The sequence below is a fragment of the Salmo trutta genome, chromosome 1, assembly GCF_901001165.1.
Source record: "Salmo trutta chromosome 1, fSalTru1.1, whole genome shotgun sequence".
NCBI lineage: Eukaryota > Metazoa > Chordata > Actinopteri > Salmoniformes > Salmonidae > Salmo > Salmo trutta.
Window position 1 is genome coordinate 57,138,021 of NC_042957.1, and position 12,781 is coordinate 57,150,801.

Below are 12,781 nucleotides of genomic sequence, written 5' to 3' on the forward strand. Positions count from 1 at the left end.
GTTGCTGAGCGCCCGCTTACGTTCGGACAGCCTTTGTAGTGTGAGTCAATATTCCCGGAAGCGTGCTGTGCGTTTGATTTGAGCTGCACCCTCCTTGCCATTCAGTGGCGCGTACTCCAGTGTAGCAGCAGCATAACGGTAAGGTCCGAGAAAATATTTTATCAACTTTACAAACATTTGTCTTCACATTTAAGCTAAAACGCGGATAGCTCATTTGTACGTCCATTTTTGGTAGTACAAAGTCGCAAGCTCTGATTACTCGTGCAACTTGTTACATGCTAACTAGCAACTTCATGTCTAGCTTCATTCGACTAGCGTAGATTACTCATCTTAATTGTGACGCAGACCAGGAACTGTTGTCACTGATGTTTGCTCTGTGGTTGCTGCCAAATTAATTATACAGTGATAAGTAATCGCTTTCCATGGAGGTAGGCTATCCTTGTGAATATCCACTAAATTGATCTGTGATTAGATCCTGTTGACTAAGCAAGTCATTAAATGAATTTCAAAACAACACTATTCAAGAGAAAAAAAGTTGTTTGATCAGACCCAATGAAGGGGTATGTATAGGCTAACTTTTCATCTCATGAAAGTTGCTCACGTTCTGTCAGCAGTTCACACTTCCTGGAATGCAAGTTCATTTTCCGCGGTGATTCATCATTGAACATGTTTTTCTTAAACTTAATTGAAGGGAATGAGCGAATCCTGTAAATTGCTACAAATATTATATATATATATATATATATATATATATATATATATATATATACCCTCTCTGAAAGTGAGTTTGATACAGATGTGTATTTAAAATAGGCCTAGTGAAGTTTGGATTTGACTGACGGATCCAGGAGGACTCAACCAACTGACTGGCACACTTCAAATAATGCAACTTTTAAACCCAGTCAGCCTATCTGTTAGGACGTGTTTTTGTGGCATACAAACGTGTGCATCTTCTCTGAAAATCATTAGACCCAGTAATCCGATAGACTGGCGGTGACATGCTTTTAAAAACTACGAGGGCTGGCTTTTTCCGAACGTGAAGCCTCCCTTTCCTTCCTGTTTCTGACGAATGGCGCGGTAGAGTTCTAGTTCCTTCTGTTGGAGAGTAGGCCAGGGCGAGTCTTAGGTCTTCACCAAACTTAACCCTTTCCTCCTAGTATTATCCATTTACAGGTAGTTCTCTTCGCTGTAAGTAAAACGATTTATAGTATCTGTAAGGTAAAGCAAACATACTCAAATTTCAACAGCCAGGCTGCTCCAATTGTTGCACTTATCGACCTACATAAGAACACTATAGTATCTACTGGATGTTCAGCAGCTCAAAGGTCCCCTAGCCTTGTTATTGTTAACTCAACAAGCTTACAATGTTCTATGAAACAGGAATAAAAACAATAACTCTACATATTAATATTAATATTTTCAGAGGTCCAGGGACATGTAATGTTGACTTAATTGATATACACTTCAAGCCAAATAGCGTCTTCATATTTTCAGCCTTAGGGCTTCACTAGTCTGTTATTCAGTTAATGTGACATTTTGTATTTCCCTGTCAGTTTGTGGCAATGGAGAGAGGGGAGGTATTGATCCATAGGGATACTTTGGACATCTGTCCCCTTTATCACTATCCAATCAATGGTAGCTTACCACTGCAACTACCATTGCTTTCTCATCCGGAATGCTGTTTTTCTGCAGGCTTTTTTTGTTTTGAGTAGGACTAGAGATTTGAAATCTCTGATGTGATGTTTTTCAGTACACCCCTTTCAACAATAATTGGTTTCATGTTTTCTATGCTATGTTATTTAATATAACTTTTTAGAGAATTTTCCAGCCTTTGGATTGATATGTAAGTGTTAACTTCTCATTTGACAACCACATGCCTTGGACATTACTCCACATGATTCCAGGAACCAATCTTAACCTGATTTTTGATCAAGATGCACAGCTATTTTTCTTAAAAGTGAGCAAGCTTCCATCTCTCCTAGCTGATTTCTAACCTCCATTACAGGATAGGCTACATGGCTGTGGGTAATCACTACGCTTCTCTCTCCTTGTCTCTACTTCCCTGTCACTCTGCATTAAGGGAGGGGATCTGGCTGGGGAAATTGTAGCAAACCAAAGGAGATTAAATTCATTGCTGAGCACCACCATCTGATGGCCTACAATATGTAGCGCACTGTACATAAAGACAACTCGCCACAATGGAGGTATGGAGGCATTTAATGACGCCTCCCACACATTCCACCCCCTCCTATAGCCCTCCTATAGCCTGTCATGACAAGAACCAGGCCTAATGGTGTCTCCTTTTCTCTCAGAGCCAGTTGGCTATCTGTCCTCTTTCTGACTTTAAGTGGCACGGCAGTCCCTTCTGTTTTTGCTGTAACTCGCAAGGGACTAGAAACGAGGACACTGGCCAGCATCTCCACACATACAGCAGTGTTAAAGATTAGCTCTTCTCTTCTGCTGTTCCTCCTCATTGTATTGTGGCTTAGACTGAACAACAGACCACACAACCCCCAAATGGGGATATCAGCCTTCACATACACCTCATTTAAAAGGAAATGGCTTCCCTTCATGCTCCAAATGTCCTTATTTGGTCATTGCTATCATCCACCAGAGGGCAAATGTTACACTGTGCATACTTTTCTGTTTCTTGTTGCAGATGTTGAGATGTTCCTCAGACCACATGACTAGTGCCATCAAGTTTACCACCCATCATCAGGTCATTGCTCTGTCAATGACACCACATTAAAAAGCCCAACTGAATGGAGCCACCATACAACAGTGGGCTTATTACTGTCCATAGTGGATGCTGTTGCCTTGTTGTTACCAAGGGAGGCAGACATAATCTGGGCATGTGTCGCTACTCGCTAAGCCCCCCCACCGTGCAGGGAGAGAGCCCTGACCTTTCAGCTGGCACCTTGGCACTTCCCTTCACTCTCAGCTTCCTGCTGTGTCTATACAGAGTGATTTCTCAGAACGGCTATTTTTAATGCTCAGACCGTTTTTGTTCTAGTTTTCCAACCTTGAGGTAGAATATATTTTGTCTTTCGTCTGATACTTCCTCAATTTTGACTCCTCTCTGCTCTGTTCATTCATGTCTCACTCTGTGGAAATGAGTGCCTCCTGCATTGCATCAGCTCAGCCAAGCACAATCCTCCTTCCTGAAGGCACTGTTCTGCATTTAGTGCTGCATTTAGTGCTGCATTTAGTGCTGCATTTAGTGCTGCATCCTCTGCTTTGTGCAGCAGCCCAGTGTGTGTCTGTTGACATAACATCAAGCCAGCGTTGCTTACCTGAATACCAGTTAACAAATCAAGACTGCAATGCAGTTTACGTCAGGTGGAGAAAGGCTTACAGGGGAAGTCAAGGGGATCATTTAGAAGCCTTTTGCATTACCATGTGTGTTTAAGTGCAGTCCAATATGTGGTTAAACACAGTTCTCTTCTCTAACTGGCGGATGTGAGTCGTTGTCGGCAGAACATGAAGGAAACGTGCAATCATAGTTGACAAAAGTGCTGCAGAGCACAAGGAAGTCAAGCACTCTGGTGAATGGCACATAAGTCTAGAAGGGCGTCACAAAGCTACATCACAAGGACACATGAAACGGGGCATCCTGTGGGGAGGAAAGGGAGAAATGCTAAAGTTCACTCTCAGAGCTAGGCCTATGACAGGGAGGGAGACAGGACAAGAAGATCAAACTAGCCTTGGATGTTCTGTGTGTGACATCAGGAGTCCGGGTAAAAAGAGTATCCAGGCTACTTGCCAAATCTAAGGTTGGTACAGCACAACGTTCCTCAGTGATTAGGTAGGTTTATCAGAGACCTGCCTGGAGCTGGAGTTCAGCCCAACGAATGATTACGTAATCCTTGATTTCTCAATCTCGTCTTCTCTTGTCCTGATTGCCATTTCTCCTCCCCCTCTGTGGTTTAAAGCTAATTGTAGCTTTTGGACAATGCCAGCTGTTCTCTATTGCAGAATACACTTGGGTGATCACTTTTTATTTTTTTACCCTGCCTTAGAACTGGGACATGGCTGAGACACTAGATTACAGTAAATGCTTCTATTTTAGCATTTATAATGTATTGTGTAATCTATTAAAATTCCATTCAAATTGCTGTCAGCCTTGTGCTGTCCTTTTCCTGTACTCTTCTCTGTGAAATGTCAAAGGTGAAGTCCTATGAGAGTACACAGTGAATGGGTTAGTTGGACCAAAAAAAAGACAGCTATGTGAACTTTAATACAGAAGAATGATTTATGAACTGGACATTTCTTGAGGAACCCTTTCTTGTATGCCTTTTTTGGGGGGATTGAGATCTGGTTTCTGACAAAGAAATCTTCTGATTTTAAGATTAAACTGAACTAACTTTGAAGGAAAAGTGTCACTTCCAACTCTGACCTGTGCTGAACTTCTTTATGTTTGTGTCCTGCATACAGAAAGCCTCCTCCATCAACCACAATGTCTTTAGCCATTTTCATCAACTCAGGAGGCGTGTCTCGCCCTTGTTCAATTTGGTAATGAAGACACTTGAATCTCTAGAGGACACCAAAGAGGTTTGTCAGTGGAATCCTCTTGATGTGTCACCACTGACACCCCTAAACACTTCCCCTTTGCTATTCCCCAATGCCTTATTAGCAGTAATCTCTGTCCCAATAATCTTACTGCTCTAATTGTTGCTAAGGAACAGCCCTAATCTGGGTGTCAGCTACTCTAGAAACCAGAGTGCTTGGATGACTATTTCTGAACCTGATCAAATGGGGATAATCCTCCAATTAAAGCTAGTGGTATTTATTTAGCTGCCAATGGTAAGAACCAGTGTGAGGGGTTCAATGTTGACACATAAGCCGATCACTACCTGAATTTATACCTCGGTTATACCAAAACGTGAGTGAACAAGGCCTATTTATTTCCGTAGTCAGTCAGTATTTGTGCCATGTCAGCTGGTGGGAAAACGTGTATTGGGACTTATGTTATTGTTGAAACTAGGCCTAATCTATTTCATTGAGCTCAATGGATCTATAATTGACCCAATCATCCATTTCGTGCTTAGTGAAGATCGCATATGAATCATTATCTTGACGTGGTAGGTCAAGCCAGAAACTGAATGTGCTCCAATAACTGCCAAACTGTGTTGAGAATGAGATGGCTGCCAACTACTGAACAGTGTTTATAGTCTACTTGTTTGCCTGTGGGCATTAGGCAGTCATGCCAAGCAATGGCCACACTGATAAACGTGTGAGACTGAAGTGGGTCACTGCTCAGAGAGTGCCTGCCTCGTATCCGTTGTAACTTTCTACTAAAATATGTATTTTTTTTAAGGTTGACATGATAATTGTTGCATTGTACTATTTAAAAAAAAAAAACCCTGGTCACCCTGACTCCCATCCTAGTACTCTCAACAGTATGCTTTTTGTTTTTCACCCTCTTGTTTGTCTCTATTTCCTGATGTCCCCCACCTCACCCCCTCTTTTTATCGATCCACTTATTCTGAAGCACACATCCCCTCCAGCTGTAGCCGCTTGACCCAACAGCAGGCCAGTCGTGAGGGGCTGTGTTGTGGTGTGCGTTAGCAGCAGAGAAATATAGCACTCCTAAGGTATGTCCCTCTCATTTATCACCACACCAATCCTGGGGGACAGCTCGGTATGTAGCGGCAGTCCACCAAGGCTCAGGTCTGGATCTAGGCTAGCACATGAGGAGGAGCGACTGCCAAGTGAATAGAGGTGACGTGAGAAAGATGGCACAATATCCCTAAATCTGGTCCCGTCCTCCCACTCCTAACAACAAGTCCTTCTCACTATTTCTCCAACTTCACACACATTTGCACAGCTGAGCTACAAAAACACACTACTTCTAACAGAACAGGAATTTCTGCTTTAATGAGAATGTGGAGGCCCTGTTTGGGGAAAAATGGTGCAATGTGCTCCCTGTTGCTGCTTGGCGCAGGTCCATCTGTGTATGTCAGGCGCTATGCAAAACAGAGAGGGGCAGAGGGAGGGAGAGGATTACAGAGAGGAGGAACTGGTTAGTGTGGTGAGAGGTTTGAGAGCCAGGCAGGAGCCCTTGTTTGCAGTGGTATGATTTTAATGTACTATTGCTGGGATTGCATGTTGAGCTGTGATTTTATGGTGTGTTATTGTCACCAAGGTAATACCGGCGTCTGTGTTCAACATCTGGAGCCTTGCTCATGGCACAACGTCAATGTTGAACTTGTTTTTTTCTCTCTTTGCAGTGCATGTTTGTGTGTAGCCCAATAATAACATATTTCACACATTGCTCTTCCCCCGAGGTGTTCCACGTGGCTTTTTAGAGCACAAGCCTGTTTTATTATGGAATGTTGTTCTACTATTGTTATGGGCCTAAGGTTTCTCTCGTTATATTGGAATGTGTGAGCTACTACGGTCCTTGAACAAGTGTGTTTCAAACTCGACTGCTGCATGAGCATGACAGTGTGTGATACATAGCATAGTCAAGGCTTCCTGTCTCACTGTTGGTTAGGTGGTTTCCTGTGAACTGACTGACATCCACAAACATACTGGCATTGTTCTGTGGTATCAGTGGAGGTCTGCCAGTGCCCTTTGTCAAAGTAGTATTCTTGCTCTTGCCATTTTCTGTTTTACAATTCGTCAGAGATACTCAATGTTGCTCAGTTAATTGATTGTATTACACTAATACACAATTGTGTATTATGGTGTAATTACACAGTGCTACAGCACAGGCCAAGTTGACTTGCTTTGTTGTAATGTGATTGGGGCCAGCTGGTGTCAGTTCCCCAGTAACACAGTGAGTCAATGGATTTACAGTCTCACAGTTGAAATTCCACTAGAAGTAGCCTTGACCTGCCCTGTCGGTGCAGAGTTTAAGATTTTTACCCAGAGAAGGAATAGGCCTGTCATTTATTGCTGTGGGGGAAAAGCTATTGGTCTGTGGTAAAGTCTGTGGTAAAGTTAACCTTTTAAAGTATTAGATGCAGTACTGCAGTAAATCACTAATGCATCGGTAGAAAATGCAGCGTGGCGTTGGCGCCATCACGCTGAACTGCTACCACTGAAGACTACGCTGCTGACTCTCTGGTGTGCACACGGATACAGAGAGGAGCTCTGTGCCGATCACTCACAATACCACAAAGAACAAGAAGGAAGACAGAAAGCACAGAGCAGCAGTGTTATGAAATCACCTCGGTGTAGCAGAGGTATTACACCAGCTAGACATATACATTTAGACATGTAGGGTAGACGTTGGCCTCTATTTTACTACAGTACTTAACCGGCAGGTAGCCTAGCGCAGTGGTTCCCAAACCGTTTATTTTTTATTTTACCTTTATTTAACTAGGCAAGTCAGTTAAGAACAAATTCTTATTTTCAATGACGGCCTAGGAACAGTGGGTTAACTGCCTTGTTCAGGGGCAGAATGACAGATTTTTACCTTGTGAGCTCCCCCCAAAAGTAAAACTCTGTCCGGCTTTTTTAAAGCTGTAATAGTAGAATGCACAAGGTGCGATTTGGAAATTGAGGAAAACTGATGATACACTAATCAGTCATTGGAGACCTTAGAGCTATTTATAACTTGTCAGAAATGTCCAAAGATCAACTAGGCCATGTCGGCTAAAGATTTTTTAGCTCGGTTTTTTAGCACATAGATTTTGTTGTAATGTTTGAGTCACTCAAATAACACGTGAATAAACATTAGACATGGCAAAATGTATAGAATTGCAAGAACATTAGCTTTAAAACTGCAACAACATTTCTGTACCCCATGGCATTGTGTAGAATTGCAGGAAATGAGCTTTAAACCAGCCAAAATGTTATCTTCGCCAACTAGAGGGGTGTGAACAGTTTGTGTCAGGAATGGTGCTTGTACCCATAGAAATAGGGGTGGCGCAGGATGTTTCCCAATGTTGGAAGGGGGCCTGAGTGAAAAAGTGAGCCCCTGGCCTAGAGGTTAAGAGCTTTGGGCCAGTAACTGAAATGTCGCTGGCAAGGTGGACAAATCTGCCGTTCTGCCCTTGAGCAAGGCAGTTAACCCCCAACACCTGCTTTTGGACGCCGATGCCAGGGACATTGATTAAGGCAGCCCCCCCGCACCTCTCTGATTAAGAGGGGTTGGGTTAAATGCGGAAGACACATTTCAGTTGAATGCATTCAGTTTTGCAAGTGACTAGGTATCCCCTTTCCCTTCCCTATCTGGGGGGGAAAGGTTGATTTCAACACTCACAGCTCTCTCCACACGACCCCCACCTCTCTGGCAAGAGGACCCTTCCCCTAATATCATTGTCCTGATTCCTGCGTAGCATCACTCTCCCCGGACCCTAATTGATGTTGACTGGTAATGCAGTGCAGCTGGGTGCTGCTCCCCACATTAGCATGTTGTTATCTGCTTGATCCACAGAAGCTTGACTGTAGCTCACTACAGCGTGGTAGAGGAGGGAGGGAGAGGGTTTGAGTTGAGATAAAGCTCTGCTTTTCGACCAACCAGCCCTCCGTGGTTCCCCCCGCATGTACAACGCTGGCCCCTCTCTGGTCTGACCTCCATACTGGGACTGTGTCCAATGTAGTCCAAGCCAGGAAGTGTGAGTCAGGCCCAGAGATCTTTATCGCAATAGAAGGCTCTGGTTAGGCTCAGTCACATGCCCTGGCTCTGTGTGTGTGATTGGGTATTGTTTTAGAGCAGCGATGAGGCTGCTGAGGTCAAAGTGCAATGAGAGAAGGATGTAAATCCATAATCATCTACCAGGACACTATTAACCTGGTGCCTGCCTCACACTGCATGCAAATCAGATGTATTTAAAGGATCCTAATGAGCACCTGGGAAGTGGCGTGTTGACTGCCACAGAGTTTCTAAACCCAGAGGCCCAATATCGCAAGACTTCCGGGAACCCATGCGAAGCAGACTGGAGGTCAGACGAGGGTTTGAGAAGTCAATGAGAGAAGTGCAAAATGATTTCTTAGTTGTTCATTTTCGAGAAACATGTTATTACTCAACAAAGTGACACGTTTTCATTTTTGTCAAAAACAACTTTTATATGGAAGGAGTGCCTTTGATTTGACGGCCTGCAGTTCGGCGTGAGACGACCGCTAGACCTGATGACGTATTTCTGCACATGAGCTCAGCTAGCCAACGTTGCCATGACATCGCCTACAAGCGTGATCTGGGATTTCTAATGGTTCATACTAAACCATCTTTGCTGCTACCATCATTCAAACTCTGGCCCTGCTTGAATAGTTTGGAAATACAACATTCTTATTTCCTCCCTCCCTTGTAAAAATAACCAATCTCACATGACTCATTAGTTGGTAGCATGTGAGGTCTCTACTACACATCTTTTACCAATTCAGTCATTTCAGACCAGTGGTTTACCTGAAGACGAGGTACTGTTGGGAGGACAAATTTTTCACCCTGACAAGGTATTCAGGGAGTACGCTCAAGGGTGCTGTTTTTAATCTTGTCCACCTGCGATGTAACTAAATAAAGGAAGACAGTGCCTTGGAGGGTTTTTAAGTGTTTTGTGCTCACTACGCAACAACAGTGTTTACAGTGGCAGTTTGTTGATCTATTTTCAACGTATTGGACCAAACCTCCTGACCTGTGTATATCTCTCTCGCTCTCAGTAGACTATGGCAGAGCAGGATCCCACCCCGGAACAGCTGGCGGCCATCGCCGCGGCCAACGAGGAAGCGGAGGGCGGGGTCAACTACAAGCCCCCCGCTCAGAAGAGTCTGCAGGAGATCCAGGAGCTGGACAAGGACGACGAGAGCCTGCGCAAGTACAAGGAGGCCCTGCTGGGGAACGCCGCCGCGGCAGCAGGTTTGTGTTGCTGCTCCAACTACACACGTTGTAGACATACACACACACACACACACTCTGCAGACGCATTCATGCAATTTGGACACACCAGCCTTGCAGAGTGTTTCTCTCTCTCCCTCTCGACCTGATTAACAAACAAACCCACATCCACAATGCACATCTCGTGCAACCATCTCTGTTTATTTTCTTATAATCCCCTCCTACTTTCAAGTCCTTCAGCAGGATTTCTTTTCAGGGATTTAATTGAATGAGTTTGCAAATACCATAAGAGAGGGTGGGAGAGGGCAAGTGGTGCTCAGTGGGTACAGCAGTGACAGAGTTACCCCCCCTCAGACGGGTCAGTAGCTGACACCTGCAACAGTCTGTGAGCTAGATACAGGCTGGCAAGATACAGGCTGGCAAGATACAGGCTGCTGACTGGAAAGGAGGCCAAGCCGCCTGGGCTTTAGTTAGAGCTGCGGTATCAAAGACTGTGATGAACCACTGATCGCTGGTAGAAATATTTTCACATTGTTTTATGTCTGATACTCACTTCCATCTGTTGCAAATGTCATTATTCACAGTTGAACTGTTCTTCATGAACTGCTGTAGTTCTCTGCTTCAGCCTATTGACTTAACCCCCTTGAGTTGATTGACGCACCGGTGCATAACAAAAAAATCCCCATCAAAATCAGTCAATTTAAGCTAGAGACAAGTTTTTTTGCATTTGGATGCATCTCAATCCACCACATCCTCCGATGTCGCATCGGAAAGTTGGCACAGCTAGAACAGTGTTTGTCAGACCATGAGATTCTGAAAATTGGTCTTCTCACGTTAAATGTCTGCAGCGTCGGAACGGTTTGACCTAGAAACTATTATGACCACTCTATTTACTTTTTAACTAGACAAGTCAGTTAAGAACAAATTCTTATTTACAATGACGGCCTACCCCGGCCAAACCCTAACCCAGACGACGCTGGGCCAATTGTGCACCGCCCTATGAGACTCCCAATCACGGCCGGTTGTGATACAGCCTGGAATCGAACCAAGGTCTGTAGTGACGCCTCTAGCACTGAGATGCAGTGCCTAAGACCGCTGCGCCACTCGGGAGCCATTGAAAGGAGAGATTCTCCATTCTTTGTCACCGGTTTTAAAAACAAATGGAAGTATGGTAGTTTTGTGCCTACCCAAAAAAGTGGTTAAATATGTTAAAATAAATATATTTCCAGATTTTTTTTTTTATATATCTCCTAGATCTAGGACTGACACTTTAAAACCTTATTTCTTGGGATTTTGTTTTTGACTGAACTTTTTTCCATTCATGAATGTGTTATTCAATGCGTTTCTATGGGCTATAGTATTAAAGGCCAAAATCAATATTTAATTTTAAAAAATGATACCTAAAGGGGTCCTAAAATTGTAAATCAAATAGCTAAATGATCCATAGTATGAGAATCTTATGTCTTAGACTTTAAAGAATTAAACATGCACTGCTTATTATAGTCAATGTTTTTTGTTTACCATGAACTATTTTTACCATTTTGTACTTTGCTTTGTTTTTTTCCCTTTCTCCCAGTAGACCCCAACGCTCCCAATGTCCAGGTGACACGCTTGACCCTGATGTGTGAGACGGCGCCGCTGCCCCTGACCCTTGACCTACAGGGTGAGTAGAGCAGCACAGTGGTTGTACTGGTATTTGGAGGGCGTGTTTCTGAATCGCTGAGGTGCACTTTTTGAGAAAAGGCTCCATATTGAAAGACTTCTAATGTGTTTTAGTGTGAAAAGAAGCCTTTGTAGTGAGCACATGTAATATTTTCCATATGAATGTGTGAGGGTGGAACTAAAGCTTACCATTGGGGGGGACAAAAGACATTGCCTCATAGCAGCCGCAACACCTGGCCACCTATGGTTTACAAACATGCGTTTTCCAGTAGACATATCAGGCAAATTCCATGGGCCATTCCTAATGGATTGGTTTTATTATTTGAGTTAATGAGGCATTTCTTCTGCTGGTTTGAGACTCTTCTGCCCTCATATGGCCTGTAGAGCCACCTACAGGGAAGAAACCAGGGCCATAGAGCTGAACTCACATACAGGGAATCGCCATCTAGTGGACACTATAATAGCAGGCTACAACCCTGTTGGAACGCTTAGAAAATCCTGCCTTTGTGCTCACATTTTTAAAGATGCTGAATCACTGATCTGACACCTTTCACCCATCCAGTCTAACAAGATTACTTCCGGGGGAGAACTTTGCACATTGCATATATTGGAACAAAATTATAGACTCCTCCTGCAGTCACTCTGCCTGAGGGTCTCTGACATTCTCTTTCTGTGGTCTGGCCGCCTCTTTCTCTCTGCTCGACCGCCTCAGGAGACCTGGAGTCCTTTAAGAAACAGTCCTTTGTCCTGAAGGAAGGCGTGGAGTACAAGATAAAGATCAGCTTCAAGGTGAATGAGCCTGGCCTTTTTTAACATTGTGTTATGTCTGTTTATCCAATCCAACTAACATGACCAGTGTCAGCTTGGCCACTATCAAGCTATTTTGGACATTGAAATTCAATTGTAAGCTGAATATACACCATGTCCTATCATGAAAGGGCTGCTGTTTTATCCGAAGGGTGGATGTGGAAAGAGGATGTGACCTCATCACTGATTGTCTCTGTCTGCAGGTCAACAAGGAGATTGTGTCGGGACTGAAGTATGCCCAGCAGACCTACAGGAAAGGAGTCAAGGGTAAGTTCTGCCGTTTCATTTTCTTGCTCTGTCTACTGTGAGGATTTGAGAAGGCCGGATAAGGTTAAGCAATATAGTGTACCTTCCATCTAGAGGACAACATGGGGATATGACCATATTGTTTATACTTCTCCAATTATCTCAGATATCCACAACAAGTGCATTGGAGACAGGGGTTAGGGATGTATCTGATGTTGGGAGTGGCTTGGTCAACTCAGGTGACTATTCGCCTGTGCACACAGAAATTAGGTCAAGTTAGTAGAT

At 43.8% G+C, this 12,781-nt stretch overlaps 1 protein-coding gene across 5 annotated transcripts in view; it reads left to right on the forward strand.

Moving 5' to 3' along the window:
• LOC115202165 (rho GDP-dissociation inhibitor 1) overlaps positions 1-12,781 on the forward strand; it is a 14,764-nt gene continuing 1,983 nt past the window's right edge. The window contains exons 1-5 of one of the 5 annotated variants that reach the window (XM_029766120.1): positions 1-143; positions 9,607-9,802; positions 11,358-11,444; positions 12,156-12,232; positions 12,454-12,517. In XM_029766120.1, the coding sequence (XP_029621980.1) occupies positions 9,613-9,802; positions 11,358-11,444; positions 12,156-12,232; positions 12,454-12,517 (418 nt within the window). In that variant the 5' untranslated portion in view covers positions 1-143; positions 9,607-9,612. The remainder of the gene's footprint in view (positions 144-9,606; positions 9,803-11,357; positions 11,445-12,155; positions 12,233-12,453; positions 12,518-12,781) is intronic. The other 4 variants (XM_029766135.1, XM_029766125.1, XM_029766110.1 and 1 more) reach the window with 4 other exon arrangements.